This window comes from Spea bombifrons, chromosome 11, assembly GCF_027358695.1.
Source record: "Spea bombifrons isolate aSpeBom1 chromosome 11, aSpeBom1.2.pri, whole genome shotgun sequence".
NCBI lineage: Eukaryota > Metazoa > Chordata > Amphibia > Anura > Pelobatidae > Spea > Spea bombifrons.
Genome location: NC_071097.1, coordinates 19627077 through 19648297, shown reverse-complemented (window position 1 = coordinate 19648297; position 21221 = coordinate 19627077). Strand labels below are relative to the sequence as shown.

Here is a 21221-nt window from a genome sequence, read left to right as displayed (position 1 = left end):
GATGCTTTGAGGCATGTTACAGCATGGACACTCTGAATTTCAAATTAGGCACTTCAAGGGTAAAATCTAGAATGTAGACATTGGTAGTTTGTGCAAAATAACATCATAATGTACAGAGCTGCAGAACATGGTGATGCCTCTTATTGCTTATTATCAATAGCAGCCGCTAGATGTCCTCCTCTTTCTGCATAACTTGATATCTCTTGATTTGGTAAAGTGTGGCTGCTGTATCTGTCGAACGGTCTAACACTGCATCAACATTTTATCTGATGGCCACTATGCTATAGACCTGACAAATCGTGTGTGTGTGTTGTTTTTTTTATTGTATTTTATATTCTTGTATGCTAAGGTCTTATAAGTGACCTTTGTTACCATTAAATACAGTGCCTTGTAAAAAGCTACTAAATAAGATCTGGTGCAACCAAATCAGAAGTCGCACAGTTGCTAAAATAAAGTCCACCTGTGTGCAATATAAGTGTCACATGATCTTGGTGTGTGTGTGTATAGATATATATATATGTATATAGAATCAAGATCATGTGATCATATTGCAATACATAGCAAAGGGGGTGAATACATATGCACACCACTTTTCTGGGTATTTTTATATACATTTGTTCTGCAAGACTCCAGAGTCTGCAAAACACCACTGAGCAAAAGGCACTTCCAAGCAAGTGGCTACACGAAGACCAAGGAGCTCTTATTAAATAAATAAACGCGTTTGCTGTTTGGCAAAACGCATGTAGGAGGCTACCTAAACATATGGAAGAAGGGTACTCTGCTCAGATCAGACTAAAATTGAGCTTTTTGCCATCAAGGAAAACTCTGTCTGGTGCAAACTCAACACCTCCCATCACCTTGAGAACACCATCCCCATGGTGGTGGCAGCGTCATGCTACGGGGATGTTTTTCATTGGCAGTGTCTGGGGAAACAGGTCAGGATTGAAGGAATGATGAATGCTGCTAAACACAGGGAAATTCTTGAGGGGAAACCTGTTTCAGTCTTCCAGAGATATGAAACTGGGACGGAGGTTCACCTTCCAGCAGGACAATGCCCTAAGCATACTGCTAAAGCAACACTCGAGTGGTTTAAAGGGAAAACACTTAAATGTCTTGGAATGGCCTAGTCAAAGCCCAGACCTCAATCCCAAATGAGAATATGCGGTACGGCTTAAATATTGCTGTAGACCAACAGAACCCATCCAAATTTAAGGAGGTTGGAGTAGTTTTTGCCTTGAAGAATGCGCAAAAATCCCAGAGGCTAGATGTACCCCAAGAGACTTGCAGCTGTAATTTGCTGCAAAACGGGGCTCTTCAAAGTACTGAATAGTTTTGCACACTCAAGTTTTCTGTTTTTGTCTTATTTCTTGTTTGTTTCACAATAAAACATTTTGGATCCTCAGTGGTAGGCATGTTGTGTAAATCAAATGATACAAATCCACTTTAATTCCAGGTTGTAATGAAACAAAACAAATGCCAAGGGATGAATACTTTTGCAAGGCTCTGTACATTGCACTGGACATGGGGAAAGGAGGAAATTTACTATTATTCATAAGGCTTCCAGATGGCATCCGCGCACCCTTCCTTAGAAGATACTTTTGAGTCGGAAGGCTTAAGCTTGGTGCCTTTAGCCTTAAACATGTGAAAGTCCATAAGCCCTTTGAATAATAATAATAGTAAGATATGTTCTGTCGTTTTGTACAAATGAAATCTAATTGAGGCAGGGTATGTTCTATGTGAACTAAAAGGGGAAAAAGGCTTTTACTTTTGCTTAGTTCAGCAGTGAGGGAAGTGGGAAAAATGTACCTTTTAAAAGAGCAGACTAGTCCTTTTCTTCTCTAAGAGTATTTTTCATTTATTTTATACCTTTTTGTTAGATGAAAGTCATTAGTTTTTAAGAAAAGCTGTATAAATCCGATAAGATCATTATATTCTGAGCCACGTACATGCGTGTGGCCCAACACAAAAATATACCAAAAAACAACTTAATACTTAAGTACATCAGGTGGGTAGCGTAGGGGTTGATTATTTTTTTTTCTCTAATTATATTTATGAGATCCTAATTCAAGGATTGACTTTCCTCAACCCATGGTTATTTTTCCAATTACTAATTCTTAATACAGGGATTACCTTTTTCTTGCACTTTTTTTTTTTATCTTGCTAAATGCAGATTTGCCTTTCTTGATCTTTATTTGCATCACATATTGTATTTTACTTATTCACATTTCTTTATGTGATTATATCTGAAAAATTAAAAGTAAGCAGCCAGTGCAATAAAGCATTGCAAACGGGGTGCCCGGTTGTTTTGCTAGAGGGATTGGTAGCAGGAAGAGAGGGAGGTGGGTTCTCCTATCTTATAGATCTCGTGTCAGACCTCCTCTACAAAACGGTGTAGGAGACCCAATTTCTAGAATGATATTGACATTTTGAAGAGAGTTCTCCACTGAGAGAGTGGTAGCTAAATTGAACGGCCTCCAGTCAAACGTGTTGGAGGTTAATACGGTGAGGAAATTCATGCATGAAATGGGCAAAAGGCCATCCTGAATCTAAGTCAAGATCAAGGACGGATTAAGACGTCCATCAGAATTAATGGGCAGACTTTTAATGTTATCTGTTCTCAGGATGAAGACTTCTCCTTTTTCTTTACAGCATTAATGGCCCTCTTTTCACCTCATGCAACCATAACGCATTCTTTATAGTGTTTACTTTATCACTATTTAACTGTGTACATTTATACTTGTATGTGAGCTTTTCCTTTTTTTTTTTTTTTTACAGGTACAAAGGATGATGCAGGCATTTTGCCTCGATCTATGGAAATGCTTTTTAACACCATTCAAGGAAATGTTTATTCAAAGATGGATGTGAAGCCTCACAGATGTAGAGATTATATACGATTAACAAAAGACCAAGTAAAGGTCGAAGTTGCCTTCAAAAATAATGTACTGCGTCAAATTAAAGAGGTAATCGTGCAGAGATCAAATGGATTTTTGTGTTCAATAAGTCTTTCCAAATTGATGACAACTATTTTGTTCATGTCAATTAACACCTATTTTCTTCCACTTTTTTTTGTATTACTTTCTGGAGGACAAAAATATTTAGCCATTGCTGAAAGTAAGGAAATCTCTTTAGATGCTTGTTTGAGCTTCTTTTCAAATTGCAAATAAATTTAAAATTTTTGTCTGAGACCAAAATTAAAGCTCTAACCCTGTTTTCGTGTTACATTTTGGGGTCCAGTTTGCATGGGCTTCAATACATTTGACTGCATGTAAATCGGCACGTTCTTTCCATGGTTATTGAAATTAGGAAATGAGACCTCTTCCTTTATTTTACTCCTCCTTCATCTGACTTTAATAAAACCTTGAAGCGTGCATATGTACACTACTTGCACATGTCCTGTAGCACTTTCTATTTACTCAAGCATTTTATATAAAAGTTGCACTTATTATTGGCACCCCCCCCCCCCCCCCGATAGTGAAGCCAATAATGAAATTTGGTCTTATGGAATCCCTGGTTTCATGCACATTTGGCCATAGAAATATAAAACATTGGTGTGATACTTTTTTTTACAGCTCCCAGAATTCTCTGCTATTGTTCTGTATTTTTTCTAGGCGTCTAGAATAGCAGGACATGTATATGTTCATACATGAACATGTGTGCCTCGAGTCTAGGAATATTGATCATAAGGACTCCTTCACTTTTTTTGTGAAGGAATATAAATGAACCTCCTATCTAGTCCCCTTTTCTTCTGTTTTTAAATACTGTGTATGTTTTCTTTAGGTTGATCCGCAATGCAGCATAAGAAGTAACAGCAGTAGAACCTCAGCAGATACAACGGACTTTCTGAATGATGAAGGTAATGTGTGTTTTAAAAAAAATAGGAAAAAACATTGCAGTTCTGCATTTTATTTTCTGTTTTTTTGATACTAGATCTAGAATCTAGAACACAAGCTGACTGGTCTACAGTCACACTGAGCTTTTATATATGTTTTTTTATTTATTTTATTGGGTTTCTATGTGTAAAATCTACACTTTTTGTTATGAGGAAATCCAGATTTAATTTATACTTATTTTGTTATACTTTCTGGTATGTTCTTACTACTTTGTTTTTAATTTTTGTGTAATTCTACAGTTGTCGGAGGTTTTGTAAATTCGAGAGTCATAGAGTTTGAAGATCGCTTACCGCAGTGTGAAGAGTTCAGATTAGATGCAGACAGTACTGCAAAATACTCTGTCTGGGTTTCCTTCTGTGAAATCTACAACGAGTGTATATACGACCTTCTTGACCCCATATCTGGAGATAAATTCTATAAACGGAAGACTTTGCGGCTTGCCCAGGACATCAAAGGATTCTGCTTTGTTAAAGGTATTCGGCCTTGTGACCTTTTTATGTGTGTTTAGGTAAAAGCAAGTCTTTATGATGAATACAGAGACCATGATGTCAGGTGTTTAAATCTTAAATTGCGTTCCCATTAATAGCAGATGATACAGCATAACTTGAATAAATTTAACGTTATGCATTTGGGGAACAAAAAGTTACTTTAGGAAAATGTATATAATGTAAAATATATATATTACTATACACGCACTTACATAATATAACCAATATGTTCTAGGGGTATAAATGTAGAACATTATTGCTCCGTTCTAGTGATTTCAGTCTCTTAGGGTCATTCGAACAATGAGTACAGAGGAGCGCTAAAAAGTTATTGTGAGAATTAGAAATCTTATTTTGCCTAGTTGACACTCTCCAATTCACATATGGGTAAAAAAAAATAGATGCTTGGTGCTTATTTTTCTACCTCTTTCATCCTCTTATTTTGTGCAGATCTACAGTGGATACAGGTGTCTGATGCAAAAGAGGCATGCCGCATACTGGCCTTGGGCAAAAAATTCCAGAGCATTGCATTTACAAAGTTGAATAGTTCTTCGAGTAGGAGGTAACTGAAGTGGCTACTGTGCAACTTATAACTGAGTAGCAGGGTTTTATTTTTTTTTTTTTTAATATTTGGGGGGTGAGTGTTAAAGTATGTGTGGTGACCGGGGATGTTCTAAAACTTACAGATTCTAGGCTCTTTATGCCATATTTGTCAGCAAGTAAAGTGAACCTCATAGGACACACTAAATGGTTAAAAGAAAATAATATAGGTTGGAATTTGACCATTTTGTCAATAGTCCTCCTGTCTCACTGGGTGAGAAAAGATAGCACCGTTTATGATTTCTCAACTCAGATTCCCCCCCCCCCCAGTCCAATATTTCTTCCACCGTAATATAATTCACTGCTGGTTATGGTAACGGCGATTTGTTGTCTATCACCTAGGAAAACTACTTGGATTGCCCTCTGTTGTGAAAGCCAAATTCCTAAAAAGTCTGATTGTATGTTTGCTAACAAACATTTTTTTCTTGCAGTCACAGCATATTCACTGTTCGTCTCTTAAAAATTGAAGATGCTGATATTCCGCGTGTTGTCAAAGTTAGCGAGTAAGTACAATCTTACAAGTATTGTTAACATATAATGTGTTAATCACCAGACTCTTACTTTATCTAGACACCCTGTAAACCTAAATCTTAATTTGCCTTCCACTGTGCTTGCTTTTTGACTACTAGACATTGTGTAGAATTATTGGCCCTTCTCTCGTTTTCCAAATGTATACACTAGACTTAACTGAGTAGGGTGCAGGAGTAGTATTTCCTATATTCTTTATAGAGCCAAACTAGAAGTAAATGTTGTACTTTTCTCTCCTCTGTTAAGGATGGCACTTTGTGACTTGGCTGGGTCCGAAAGATGCACAAAAACCCAGAATGAAGGGGAAAGATTAAAAGAGAGTGGAAACATAAACACCTCCTTGCTGATACTCGGTAAATGCATCAATGCATTGAAGAACAGTCAGCAATCAAAGTAAGTTCTTGATTTTAGCCCATTTTTTTAGTGTATAGTGCTTTTTCCCACTTAAAACGTTAGTTGTGTTAACTGGATATGTAAAAAAAATAAAAAAATCTATTGGGCAAGTCCGTCCAGCATTGGCCCACTTTTGCAGACGGGATCACAGTGGGGTCATGTGTTGTGACCCTGCGGTAAAAGCCGCAATAAGGAAAAGCACCAGGGAAGGTCAAGGTGATTGATAATGTGGGGTATGATGGAGTGAGTATATTTTAGTGTAAGTATGTGTTACGGTAAACATGTGCTAGTGTTGTAGGTTAGTTATTGATAGTTTGCAAAGGGTTGAGGGTTCACTCAACAATACCTTATCCCATACCAGTCCGCCCCCGACAGTCATTATTTTTTTGATTTCTTGTTTAGGATTCAGCAGCATGTGCCCTTCCGAGAAAGTAAGCTCACACACTACCTTCAAAGTTTCTTTACCGGCAAAGGCAAAGTGAGCATGATTGTCAACATCTGTCAGTCGGCCTCTTCCTATGATGAGACGCTGAATGTGTTGAAATTCTCAGCTGTGGCGCAGAAGGTAGGTTGTGTAAAGGTAAACATGAAGCGTGCTATATAGGTATATACCAATCAGTGCAGTTTTTTAATTTGTATTGTGTATTTTTTTTTTTTTTTTAATAGGTTCTTATATTGGATTCTTGTCAGACTTCAGAAAGTCTAACATATGGTCAGAAAAAGAGTGCTAGAGAAGTCTCATTTATAATAAATAATGCTGACCGCAAGATATGGACATCAAGAAAACGGGCAACTGTGCAATGGGATTCCCGATTAGAGGATGTCCTAGAGGATGGAGATGATTCAGAACTAGAGGACAACTCTGAGGATGAAGAGTGTCTTGACTGTACCAATCTTGATGATCTTGATGATGAAGAGGAGGCGAATGACGATCAGGAAGATGACATTATCATTAAGAAAGATGCATACCAGGTTTGTGTTTTACAAACCATGTAAACTATTTCTCATTTAACTGTGCAGTTGGCTCTCCATAATATGCCCCCCCCAACTCGCTGTTTAATGAGTTTATCAACTAAAAGGCACATGTTTTTTGTTTTTTTTACGTCTTTTTTATTGTAATTTGAACTCTGCTGTTTCTTACAGAAACTGTTGGATCTAGTAGAAGACTTGAAAACCAAACTGGTAAATGAGAAAAAAGATAAACTCTTAATGGAACTTAGAATCCGTGAGGAAGTAGCAAAAGAATTTACCCAACATTTTATGGAACGAGAGAATGACTTTAGGTAATTACCTCCTCTGGAGGGTGATAGCCTACCTGCGCCAACACTGGCATGGTGTTCTTTTCAGCATTTCTTTTCATTACATACAATGTTTCATTCCTCGTTACAGACATGTAAGCATGGCAGCAGTTTCATTGTGGATGTTTAGTTTAAAAAATGTGTGTGTGTATATATAAAACACACTGTAAATTCTTATATTCTATTGATTTGTGATTTGGCTAAAGAGATACATGGATAATATTGTTTTCTGGCAGAAACAGACCTAGTCAACTCCTTTTTACATTACAATATTTTAAACTCTGTAAATCTTCAAAACTATTGTGTTTTAGCTAGGTGTGAAGTGTTGGCATTGCCACTAAATGAAACAATTTGCTCATCTCAGTGTTAACTTCATTGCTTTTTTTTTTCCCCTTAGTGAACGTTTGGAAAAGGAAAAGGAGTTAATGGAAGAAAGGTGCGATGAAAGATTGGAGATCTTCCAGGATTTGGTACGAAAATGTACAGAAAAACAGGATGTAGAAGAACCCAATCCTACGAAATGCAGCGAAGCTGAACCTGCCATTGAGGTATTGATCTCTCGCGTTGTGGACTTAGTACAGCACAATCACTTATTAGAACTTACAATTTTTACAAATTATGTAAATTGGACCTGTGAATAAAAACTTTGTGAAAATACTGTTTCATAGGCAGCAACCTCTGAGTTGCAATATTTCTCTATTTCTCATACCAGTTTTCAATGTCTGACTGTCTATCACTGATTTGTAATCACAAACCACGAACACTGGTGGGGGAATGGAAATGTATTGATGTTTCATGTTAACTTGCGCAATATATTCAAAAATAAAAAACTGCTGCGGAATATAGTACTTTTGGAAAGTCTCTCTTCAGAATGAATGATGTGGGGATATTCAGCTTTTCTTTTTACTCGGCAGGTGGGTGAAACCAGTCTGCCACTCCAGGGACTTTTCTCCTCTATGCAGACTGATCTGGCGGTGATTAAGAAGCAAGCAGTAGAGGCTCACTTGCAGATTGCTGCCATTCCTGATGTTCCAGATATCACAGCAGGCCTGGAAGAAAGGTTAAAAGAAGTGTCCTCTGACCTCTTCAAAACTCAGGAAGAATTGAAGAAAACATCTGCTGGTAAATCCTCAGAATAACTTTTAAATACACTCTTGAACGCAATCATGGTTAATTGTATGCTAAAGTGAAGTATTTTAGTACAGTATGGTTGACACTTGGGAATTCATATTTTCAGATACGACTGTCCCAATTCCACAAATACGAGCTAGGCAAGATTAAAAATAATAGAAATCAATTGCAACGAAAGTATCATTTTTAGAAGCGATTCTAAGAGCACAGTCCACCTTGAATATAGTTTATATAAAGAATATCCCACCTCGATCAACATTGGATATGTTGGTGTTCTTTTGGTTGACTGCTTGCACTTGCATATTATACAAATTTTTTTTGTGTTCTGTTTCTTTGCTTCTAGGTCGCTTTTTTGGGGGGTCCACTGCATCACTATTTTTCTTTTAAAATTTTAGCATGGATTTTCACCCAGTATATTTTATAAAAAAAAAAAAAAAAAGTAACGTTTCCTGCAGGACTATTTTAAGCAAGAAATGGCACAGGGGTGCATTTAATCCATCCCAGAAAACTCATGTGAACAAGGGTGGGGGACATTTTATTATAAAATGTATATTTCTAGAATAGTTTCTTTTTAATTTTAATGTTAACTAATTGAATTTTTAGACATAAACACTTAGGTGTCGTTTGTCTTCTCTATAACTGCTATTCATTTTGTATTTAGAGCTGGAAAAGCAAATTGAAAAATACCGTAAAACAAGCATTCACCTGGAAGAAGCTGATAAGGTAGGCTTTTATTTGTTTCTTCTGAACGTTGTTTGTTTAGAGAAAGACAAGTGGTAACTTTTTTTAAATTTTCTTTTAGAAACTCTCTGCTCAAAAACTGCAAATTGATCAGATGATGCAGATGATGCAGCAAAAGGAGTCTGCAATCGACAAACTAAAAGAACTTGTGTCTCACTGGGAGCATAAATATGAAGATTATGTAAGTTAATGGCTGTATTGACAAATTTTTTTTTTTTTTTTTTAAACAAAACTGGGATCTAAACTTGCCATAAATTGTGTGTGTGTATGTGACATTTCTTTGTGAAAGCTTGTAAGATGAGGCCAGAGGGAATAAAACGCAGCATACAATTATTGGGGTGTGTCTTCGAAATAACAAAGTGAAAATAAAATATGGAATAATTAAGTAGAAACGCAGTATTTTTGAAAATCTGATAAGAATCTGAAGTAAATTTTATTCAAGCCTGAATAATTTAAACATTCAAGAGACAAATATAACGTTTTTTTCCTCATTTATTGTGTAGGAGAAAACCATGAAAGAAATGAGAGGGGGAATGGAGAAAGTCGGCAGTCATGTAACGGTCCTTCCTATCGGACGTAAGCGCCCACCAGAGGATCATCACAAGGAACAGCCCCCTTCAAAGAAAGGTATCGGTTCAGAGCTGCAAAGCACCAAAAACCCATTTTGCTATGTCTCTATGCAGCGACAGAATGCTGCAAATCGCAGACTCTATCGTCTAAAAAGAAGAAAATCTGTTGCTTCCAGTGATGTGAAAAAATAACGTCCAAGTAGCATAATCAAGCTTATCGGTACTTTTTATTTATAAATGTGTAATAAAATGCTACTTATATTTTTGCTTCTTCTGCCTCTTTGTTGGTTTAACCTTGTGTGTTTGTTTTTTTTTCTTCTTTGTACTTAAATTGTCTACTAATGCAAGAATAGTCTGTTTTTGTTTGATTTTAACTCTATCTGCTTTTAAGCACACTAACATAAACTTCCTTTGTATGAAATACTTATTTTACTGTTTGTGCCTTTTATGTCAATTGTTCAGTAGTAAACAACCCACAATATCTCGGCACATATTACTAATGTCCTTAATTTAAAGAGAATCCGCAATGTACCCAACTCTATTATAATTTGTATAGGACTACACAACGCTTAATTTGTCATTTTTTATTTTTAATAATTTGAGATTTTGTTTAGGGCCACTGAATAGTCACAGTATAGTGGCTTTTCTACAGGGAAATACATAATTACGTCTCAATTTCAGAATTAATCCTCCTATGGCAGTCAACCTCTATCGGAGCATAAGAACGACCACACGTTATGGTGGCAATCTGTCATTTAAATTCATGTTTCCACACTTTTGTACCCATTCCACTTAAAACAAATAGGACCCATTGAGGATAACTGAATGGGTAATGAGGGAGTCCTTCAGAAATACCACCTTTAAAATAGGCCTTCATATAATGCCTCTCATCTGCACTGCTTCACTTAAATCTTTTTACAAGGAAATTAAGGCAACATATTCTGTAAATGTATTTGTATATCCTTATGACAAGATATTTATATAATATATAGGTATTTTATTGTGTGGAGGCTAATAAAATTTTGGGCTAGGAACATTAACACACTTGCTCACTAACATCTTGCTTTATGTTGTAACACCTTACTCATCCTTTTAATGCCTCTAACGATTCTGTATTAAATGTGCTCTTCCATCTACTCTGCTGATTTTAATGCTATGGTAACTCAATGTAGTTGTAGAAACTGTTGGTTTTTCCTACTCCTTCCCAGAAATTATTTATCCATAATTCTTCTTTTTTTTTTTTTTTTTTGTATTTTTTTTTTTTTTTTTTTTGTGCTGAAAGTACTCTGAATTCTCTTGTGACACAGCCACTGGTAGGTTATTACCATAGAAACTGAAAAGGGTTTTGAAAAGTTTGATGTACTGTAGAGAAAAGAATAAAATGGCAAGTTTGCCAAGGTTTTATTTGCTTAAACTACTAGAGATTTCAATATTTTTTAAGTGGAAACTTGTCTTTTCAAAACTCTCAGTAGTATAGAGTGGAGGTAGTCCAATTGACGGGGGGGAGATAGAGAGTGTGTGTGTGTGTGTGTGTGTTAGTTAAATGGGGGTATAGGGTGTGTGTGTGTGTGTGTGTGTTAAATGGGGGCATAGGGCATTTCTGGAGTGGCGTTAAGGGGGCATTTAATAGAGCACCCTGCCTCCTGAAATGCCTTATACCTCCCTATATGCCACTCTGCCCCATAATATGCCTTTTAACCCCCTAAATGCCAGAGTGGCATATAGGGGTATAAGGCATTTCTGGAGGCAGAGTGCTCTATACAATGCCTTTTAACTCCCTTAATGCCACTCTGCCTCCTGGAATGCCTTATACCTCCCTATATGCCACTCTGCCCCATAATATGCATTTTAACCCCCTAAATGCCAGAATGGGATATAGGGGTATAAGGAATTTCTGGAGGCAGATTGGCACATAGGGGGTCAAAAGGCATACCATGGGGCACAGTGGCATATAGAGGGTTAAAAGGCATATCATGGGCCACAGTGCCATATTGGTGTGGCAAGCCTGGGGGCAGATGTGCGTAACTGGGGGGCAGGTTGGAAAAAAACAAGGAAATAAAAACAAAAAAAATATTTTTCTCAATCATAGCTTTTATTAAAAAAAATAGTTTACATGAATTAACATTTACTGGTAAAACCTTTTTCCTTTGGGGTCATCTTATATTCAGGCTTTTTCTTTTTTTCCTAAGTTAATATTCAGATTTTGGGGGGTCGTCTTATAATCGAGCAAATACGGCATTTCGCTATGCATATTTGCAGGTTCTTAGGGTTGAGCAGCCTCATTAAACGTTGTGGCGGGCCAAGCAATATATGGCCATATAGTGTGATGGAATCCCCAATGGTTATGCCTTAGGTATGTGTTTTGTGAATTTTATGCTCTGCTGCGTGTATTTTAAGGAACAATTACTCTATGGTGATGCTTGGGATTTTCTGTAGAGTACTATTAAATTTCAATTAATGCAACATATTAACATTGGAATATGAAATGCTTGTTATGTCACAGATTTTTAATGCCTGCTTATAATTACACTATGAACAAAATCATAAGCGTCAGATACACAACTAAAGCACTTTGACACACATGGTGAAATGTGGAACTTTAAAACTTTAAAAGACTACAGGAATAATGGCCTAGATTATCTTTTTACATACAGTTTTACTAAAGTTTTAGGCAGGTGTGAAAAGTTCTGTAAAAATATATACTAATAGTTTATTTAACAAAATGCAAAGTGAGTCAACAACGCCCTTTGCGTTCAGAACAGCATCCATTTTTCTAGCTATGCTTGTGCACGGTTTTAAAGTAACTTGGCAGGTTGGTTGTTCCAAACCTCATGGAGAACTAACCGCAGTTTTGTCTTTTGACTTCAGTATAATCTGAAGTTTGCAAGTAAATGAATGTACTTGTTCATAATAGGGGACAATGTAATATCAGTAGTTAACTACAAACTTTCATCTGCCTTTGAAGCACTGAGGCACTTTACATCAAACAAAAAACAGTGGGAAGTGGGCTTTGAAGCTGCGAGAGGAACTAAGGGTAATTTTGTACAGGTATGGAAGGGGGTGAGAAGTTAGTTTCTCTTCAAGAGCAGTTCTGTCACTTTTCCTTAATAGTACGTTTTATAGTTATGTTTGTAAAATGATCCCATGTAATGCTGATACAGACTTATAAAAAAAAAAAAAAAAAAGTCTATTACAGAACCTGAATGCTCTGTGTACAATATTAGTGTCCTGTACTTAGGATTTGTAGGGCTCTTGTCTATTAACTACTAGTTTAATACATTTTTCATTGTTGCCAGCGGTATTTGTAAAAGTGGATAAAAAGAGAGAGCAAATCAGGACAGGAAACATAGGGAATGCTGGCTCTGCCAGATGCTACTGCTGATCCTTGCTTCTAAACTTAATTTCTCCAGAACAGTGCAATAACTGATAAAAAGGACAAGCAATACAAGGTTTTAGTAAATTAACTTACTGATTGCGTTAAATCTATGATGACCGCTTCCCTTGTATTCTTTATACAATGTTATTTAGGGTACGGGTTAGGAGAACTAATCGTGTGGTTGTGTTGTCCTAAAGTGGTTCGGAGCTAGTTCTTTTCGTATATCTTTGTTACCTGTTAGTTTATTATCTATGAACTTTCATTATATGTATTTTTTACAAAATTGCCAACCAGGATTTTAATAAGATTTGGGTTTCAAATACTATATTTAGCCACTGCAGAAGCTGAATGACCATTCCTCTGTTCCATGGGCAATAGTCACTCAGAGCTTCTTCAAGGAACCATGAGAAATCCCTTTGGAACGCCAGAACCTTTTCTCCAATCTAACTATTCTATAAAGGTGTACTAGATTGTGAAATGGCAAATAACCACATTTTCCCCCATAAAATAATGTATGATATATACATATTTAATAATCCGCATATAAGAACAGTTGAGGATGGGGCCTACACCTGGTGTGGAAATGATCTGTGAATATTTCTCTCTACTTGAATCCCACACAAACGGGAATATCTTACGAGAGTCACCAACGGGGGAGGAATTATTTCCCACAGGAACGTTTTAAGGTCTCATTTAGCTAGAACTTACAAGTTTTCTCACTAACAGATCTTACTAATATAACTAACATTTTGCTTATGTTAAGTTCTGCCCACCATGGTGTCTGCTCTACATCATAGCTATAATAACAAACTTGATCGATTGGATGTGTATGCGACACATGACTATGATATTAATTTCAGTAAAGGAAATACAGGAAGGCACATAAAACCATAAGGGAAAGTCAACAATAAAGCTCAGTGCTTTACAAATAACTACAGATGGGAAGGAAAAACCTAAAGCTGTTGAAAACACTAACGACGAGTGTAAGGTTCTCGTCCTACAATCTACCCAATCAGTGTCACGAGTGATAGGAAAAGGTCTGCACACCAATGTTGCATGCAGAATATTATAAAGGATACATATTAAAATATCATACGAAGATACCTTAAAAGCAAAGCATTTCTTCAACATTTCTTGCCAAAAAGTAGGGTAAGGATCATACAAATTCGTACTCTGTTAACCTTTTTACTTGTATAACATTGTTGTGGTTTTGAGGTATCTTTGTATACTACTGTAATAAATACCCTTTATGATATATTCTGCATTCAACATTCGTGTGTTGGCCTATTTTTTCTTATTTGCACTTCACTCTTTAAGACTGCTCATATTTTATTTTCTAGAAGTAAACGAAAGGACTTCAACAAACATCTCACAGACATCCGACCTAAAAGCCAGAGAGGAAACAGATGCTATAAAAGAGCTGGAAGATATAAAAGCTGAAAAGGAACAGCTTAAAAGACAAATAGTTGTCCTTAACCAGACCATTACCCGTTTGGAAGATACTATTGCTAGAAATAACGAGACGCTAGAAGAAACAGAATCAAAAAATAAAATTATTTCTTCTGAACTCCAGACATACAAAGAACTTCTAACCAACCAGGAGGGAACCGTTAAAAGCTTATTGCAGGAAGTAGATCAGAACAAGGAGAACATCTCTATCAAGGTGGCACAAATCAGAACAATTCAAAATAAACTTGAATTGTTTAAAGATTGTGAGATAAAGGAACAGTCCACTGAGGAGTTTTGTAATTTTAATGACTGGATGAAGAAACCAATGAATATAAGGAAGGAAATTCACTCTGAAGTGGATAACAATGATCATCCAGCGCCCAAGGTAGGCTCAGGCCGAGAAAGTGCTTTCTACAGTGCGGTAGAAGGTCTGTGGAAGAAATGCCATGAAGTTCTGCAAGAGTTGGCAAAAAAGAACCAGTTCATTGAACAGCTCGAAGAAAACATCAATACACTAAAAGACGAAGTTACTTTGCTCAAACAAGAAAATGAAAGTTTACAACTTACTCAAGCTAGTAGTTTTGAGAAAGATGGCCTACTCAAAGAAAAAGACAACTTTATAAGCCAGCTCCAAGGTAAATTGTCTGAAAAGTCAAATCAGCTGGAGATACAATCTAAGCAAGAACTTGATTCACAAAATGAGATTTTGGAACTTAAGAAGCAGCTTGATGAGAATAAACAGAAGATAAAGGACCAGGAGTGCACCTTAGATTCTTATAACGAAAAATGTAATAAATTAGAAATTCTGGAAAAACAAATCAAAGAAAAGGCCGCTGTTATCCAAGCGTTGGAGAAACAATTGGAAAAGGCCCAAACGGAAAAATCAGGCTATGAAAAAGAACTAAATAAGTTGAATCATGAGAAAACGGAGTTGGAACAAATAACTACAGATGTGAAGGAAAAACTTAAAGCTGTTGAAAACACAAACGGCAAGAAGCAAACGCAGCTTGATGATTTGTCAAAGCAAATTGAACTGTAAGTAGAATAACTAGTAAAATGTAATGTATTTGCTTAAATTATATCCAAATTCTTGCATAAGGACAGAAGCTTAGTTAACAGGCAGTTTTTTTGTTTAATTTATTGTAAATTAGTTATTGATTTTTGTGGACAAACGCCATTCTCTTATTCATAGCAGCTTTATCTATAATGGTGTTCAAGAAGATCATGAGAAATGTACGTTTTGTCTAATATTGATTGTTTCCGTCACAATAAATAGAAGCTAATTCTGTCGCAATTGTCCTGGGCATAATCAAAACAAAATCTTGTCGTGTTTGCCTCTCTGTATTGTATTGTTAAGGTTAAAGAAAGACCTTTCAGGAAGAGCAATGGAAGCTAAAACTCTTCAGACTGATCTCCAGAGAAAAGATGAGGACTACGCAGATCTGAAAGATAAATTAGCGGATGCTAAAAAACAAATACAGCAAGTAGAGAAAGAGGTCGGTGATTTATAACTTTTAACCCCTACGTGACAAGTGTAGTTCCTGCTATGATGACATGAGCTTACTTGTAATTTTAACCATATATATATATATATATATATATATATATATATATATATATATATATATATATATATATATGATAAAACGTAATTTCCGCATCTGTCAGCAACACCTCCTAAACACAGTGATACCCCACATGTACGTGTTTTTATGTTTGGAGGGACCAAAGACTCCCTACATTCTACGTGAAACCAACCTTAACAGTGTTTGCTATCTCTTGGATCAGTAAGAAGGAGTGGATGGGCTCCAGCAGATATGCCATCAGGGTCTGGATGGACCCCCTGGGGTCTCTACCATTTTCTTTGGTATTTCTGGCAATTTCAGCATAGACACCATTGGCAAAGTATGTCTGAACTGGTTATGTGTGTCTGGCACTATAATGATTGGTCAGTCGCTACGGACGGGTGAATTATTCAGCCTGATTTCCCATGTATGGGAAGGTCAATGAATCTGTGGTTGTTTAGGCCACTTTTTAAGGACAAGGACTTAATAGTACATCCTAGCACCATGAAAGTGTTAAATTAGTAGGGTTTTCTGTTTGTTCTGGCTAAACCGAATGGCATTTTGCATATTTGTTACTGAAAATTCTTTCATATCTATATATTTTTTTTATTATACATTAAATCTGAATGCATTTTGTTTAAATTCTTTTCAAACCTCATTGAAAATGCATATTGTAAAGTGTAGCAGCCTTAACAAAATTAGTATAAGAAATACAGTATAGAACCTAATTATGTTCAAGTCCCAAAAGCCCTTCCTTGCCGAAAATAGTTTGACCCCTTTCCTAACTCTATCCGGACATCATTCTAAATCAGATTAGATCTACTCTTTGGCTGCATAATTCTAGCTGGGGGGCATGTGACTTAAATAAAGTCACTGATAGGATAGGTTAAATGTTTTATTGCCATTGAAGCAGAAAAAACTGATTTATTATATGTTTATATGTTACAAATATTTGACATAATTAATAACTTTTTAATATGTTAAAATAGCACATATGTTTTTAATACAGGGATTCATTGAAAGTCACTTAGACGATAAGTCACATGGTGGAATGTGATACGTTTCTAGTTTTATTTTTTTTATTTGAATATTTTTATGTGCCCGGTGATACTGTCTTTCATGTCTTGCTAATAGTTGCAGTGTATGTATTTTTGACTGGTGTTACTAGTATAAATATCTAGTCCTCTCTTGAGTGGTTTTCTTGATTTACAACCAGTCAGTGAAAAAACTCATAGTGGTGCGAGTGGGACATTCACATTTGGAATTGCACATCAACCGGGAAAATAACTGGGATTTTAAAAGCCCACTAGAGTCGCTGTAAATCTAAAGCCTGATACATGTAAACATAAAGAATCCTGAACATTTCCATAAATATGACTTTTTTTTATACCTGTGTATTCCGTTAAAATTCACAGCTTTATTTTACATCGTACAATGGGTATGTTTAATATTTTATGTAGGTCTCTGCCATGCGGGAAGAGAAGAAGCTGCTCAGTAACAAAGTGAATGAATACGAAAAATTAAAGAACCAGCTATCTTGTGAATTGGAGATGAAGCAGCGCACAATCCAGCAGTTGAAAAAGGTTAAAGCCAATGTTTTAATCTTACAAGCAACTACATCAAATTTATATCAAAATAGGTTTTCTCCTTTTTTCTCTTAAGGATAAGGAAGATTCAAGTTAAGAGTACCAGAAATTGAAAATTCACCCAAGATCCAATGTGGCCAATTTTAAATGATCGATGATGGATGGTGTATTCGTTTTACTGAAAAGCACATGTATAGGCAGGCCAGCTGCTATGGGCATAGTAATTTAAAATTCCCAAGAACTAGTAGAGATTGGTTATTTAAGGTCACTAAAATGTTTTAGTCTACAAACAGATCACTGGAACCATAACGGCGTAGCTGCTTTATTCTGAACACACCACTAGGGGGTGCTGTACCCCTACAGTTTCTCTCTTTTAACTGAGTTTGTAGATCCTTTTAAATGTTCACAAAACAGCCACATTTTGTTCTTTGCCTTTCCATGTTCATTAAAATAATCTGTAATTTCCATAATGCATTGATGAGTTATACAAACATAACATAAATGTTAATGTCATATCTGTAATACAAACCACTTAAAAAGGACATGCAATTTCGTAACGTATAGCCCAATTAATTGTGATATTTTATTTTACCTAAAGGAATGTCTTAATAACGAAGGCAATGAAGATGCAACAAACCTTTACCGGAAGACCTGCCAAGGTATTGTAAAGCTGTGGGTGTTATTAAAAAAAAAATGCACAGTATATCACATTGTTGTACCACATCATGCCATTAGTTTCAAGATCTGACACTAATTTTACTCAATGCTTTTTGAAGACTGTGGGATTAAACTATACAAAGGAAGAGGTGGATATATAAATTCTATTAAAATTGTATCCAAACACAACAAGAACAACGAAACCGATGCAAGTCTATAATTATTTCTTAACCTATTGTTTTTATGTATATTGCTTCATTTTGTCGTTGTTGGTGACGCCAAATGTTTCCTGATGTAAAGACTCAGACCTTAATCAGTCCTTGGTCTGGTCTTGGATTCGGGATATCTTAATTCCTATCCCACGCATGTTATTATTCCCTCACTGTATTAGCTACTACCACTCCTGATAGGAGGCTGTTCCATTTATCTACTACCCTCACTGTAGCGCCCGGCACATTCCCTTCTGTGGACCAGAATAGCATGGTCTCAAAATATATAGACAAAATTCACAAGGGGAGGGCAAGATGTATCAACACTTGCTGATCTACTCCGGCTATGTGTGTGAGTATCGCTGATGGCTAATAACACAAAATGGTTAGGGAAGGTCAAAGGGTGGACACTGAAAAATAATTAAACCATATACACTATAGATATGGCAGTTCCTTAAAGCAGATGTGTCATTTTTAACCCTTGTAGTGCTGTTTACTGATTACAATAGTCTATACATAAATTTTACATACCCACCTTATATAAATATATGCAATGGGAGCAGCCAACTCCTGTTTTAAGAATCTCTCTTCTGTGAAGCTGATGATTATTGTTGAAGATGTTGTTGAATTTGTAAGGTTCAGCATGGGAAGTCAGATCAGATAATGTCCGCGCTGTCTTAAGTTTAACTTTTAAAATAAATCTCTCCAAAACATTTACAGTAATTGACAAACAAAAAACAAAAGTGTAGGTAGTTAAATGAATTTATATCAAATTACAGCTTCTACTGTTTCTTATAGGTGGTGTCTTATTTAAAAAGAATTGTATTTAGGATAACATAGTGCTTGTCTGTATTGATAAAACAGACATAAACCTATTTTTCAATAAAATAGTCAATATGTTGTCATGGTGATATCATTCTTCACTTCTCTTGGCAAAATGTAAACTTGTTTTATAAATATATGCGCAGGGAATAAAGCTATTTTATGTTGAAATATACACGTAAATACCATTCTCAAGTGCTCTTAAAATATGTATAATGATACATCTGCCGAGTTAAAGAATTGAAGAACTTCCAAGGGCCAATGAGAAGCGTAAATAACTCAGAAATATTGACACTCTATAGCCATACTTATATTGTGTACTCATCCTTCAAGTAGTGTTTGTATGATTTAAAAGGACCTAGGCTGCCCATCTACATTCCACTCTTATTCATACATAGATAGTGTGTTTACACTAATGGAGTCATCCTGAAGCCATATGCCACTAGTACACTGTAGAAACATATTTACTTGAAATAAAACACAGGAAGTCATGTATGTTAACATCTATGCTATGGATGTACACTATAAGGACAAAAGTATTGGGACACCTGACCATTAACCAGCAACAGGGACTTTTATGACATTGTGTCTAAATACATAGACATTAATATGCAGCTGACCCCTCTTTGCAGCGATAACAGCTTCCAATCTTGTAGGAAGGCTTTCCCCAAGATTTTGGAGGGTTTCAGTGGGAATTTTTGTCCATTCACCCAGTAGAGCATTTGTGAGGTCAGCCACTGGTGTTGGTGAGAGCCTGGCTCGCAATCCATGTTCCAGTTCATCCCAAAGGTGTTGAGGTCAGGGCTCTATGAAGGACAGTCAAGTTCTTCCACACCAGACTCATCCAACCATGTCTTTATAGACCGTTCTTTGTGCACTGGGGCATAGCCATGCTGGAATAGAAAAGGTGTCCCTAAACCGTTCCCACAAAATTGGAAGCATAGCATTGTCCAAAATGTCTTGGTATGCCGAAGTAGAATTTTGACTTTCTGTCATTCGTATCTGCAATTGTTTTTGATTTTCCTCTTGCAGATGTACAAGCAAAAGAAAAAATAATTGAAGATATGAGAATGACCCTTATCGAGCAAGAACAAACTCAGGCAGAGCAAGATCAAGCACTTGAGGCCAAAACAGAAGAAGCTGAAAAATTAGCTGAAGGTAAGTGCTCTGTATTGGGAACAAAAAGATGCAATTTTTTCTTAACAGTGGCTGTCCTTATTGACTGTTACACAAAACTGCTGCAAGACACTGCATCCATATATTTCCTATACACGTGAGCGTAGTGTTTTTTTTTCTTAACCACATAACAGCATTTGGAATACAATTTTCATGCGTATGTGACTGGCCTTGCAATTTTCTACAGCCCACATAAAAGGGGGAGGTAAATAATAATTGTGTATAGATTTTCCACTAACCTTGATTTTATGTATTTCGTTAACTCCTCCGGCAGAACTCGAAATATGGAAACTAAAGTATAAAGAATTGGAGAAGAACAGCCACAGAGAGCTGATAACAAAACTTTCTGTTGAGTCGAGTGAGACAGAAAAGGTGGATTCCCAAGTATCAAAACTACAGGCTCAATTAAATGTAAATATGTGTATATTTCTGTATTTTTTTTCTATGAGGTTTTGTTTTGCATAAGCATGATTTTGTGGGGAATACAAATTAAAGTGGCAGCAGATTCCATATAGATATCACTAGGAGGGTAGAATACAAAATTAATAATAGGATTAAAATTAACAATATATAAAAAAAAAAAGCAACCACAGGAACAAACATAAGATCCAATGGTAGAGAAGGAGAGAGGGTCCAGCTCTTGCATGATTACAATCTATTACAGTTCTTCATTGGATTGCTGTGGCCACCACAGGCGATGACAATTGGTATTGAACAGTGTTTGCACTGTTAAAGGATTTTAATTA

General features: G+C 36.1%; 1 protein-coding gene across 1 annotated transcript in view; it reads left to right on the top strand.

The window, feature by feature from the left end:
* Positions 1-21221, top strand: part of KIF20B (kinesin family member 20B) — a 36889-nt gene that overhangs the window by 5786 nt on the left and 9882 nt on the right. The window contains exons 6-25 of the mRNA XM_053451138.1: positions 2776-2960; positions 3778-3853; positions 4130-4363; positions 4826-4937; positions 5407-5478; positions 5750-5896; positions 6299-6461; positions 6563-6868; positions 7040-7179; positions 7592-7742; positions 8109-8316; positions 8987-9048; positions 9128-9247; positions 9570-9693; positions 14352-15495; positions 15818-15956; positions 17486-17608; positions 18210-18270; positions 20332-20457; positions 20750-20886. Of these exons, the coding sequence (XP_053307113.1) occupies positions 2776-2960; positions 3778-3853; positions 4130-4363; positions 4826-4937; positions 5407-5478; positions 5750-5896; positions 6299-6461; positions 6563-6868; positions 7040-7179; positions 7592-7742; positions 8109-8316; positions 8987-9048; positions 9128-9247; positions 9570-9693; positions 14352-15495; positions 15818-15956; positions 17486-17608; positions 18210-18270; positions 20332-20457; positions 20750-20886 (3830 nt within the window). The remainder of the gene's footprint in view (positions 1-2775; positions 2961-3777; positions 3854-4129; positions 4364-4825; positions 4938-5406; positions 5479-5749; positions 5897-6298; positions 6462-6562; positions 6869-7039; positions 7180-7591; positions 7743-8108; positions 8317-8986; positions 9049-9127; positions 9248-9569; positions 9694-14351; positions 15496-15817; positions 15957-17485; positions 17609-18209; positions 18271-20331; positions 20458-20749; positions 20887-21221) is intronic.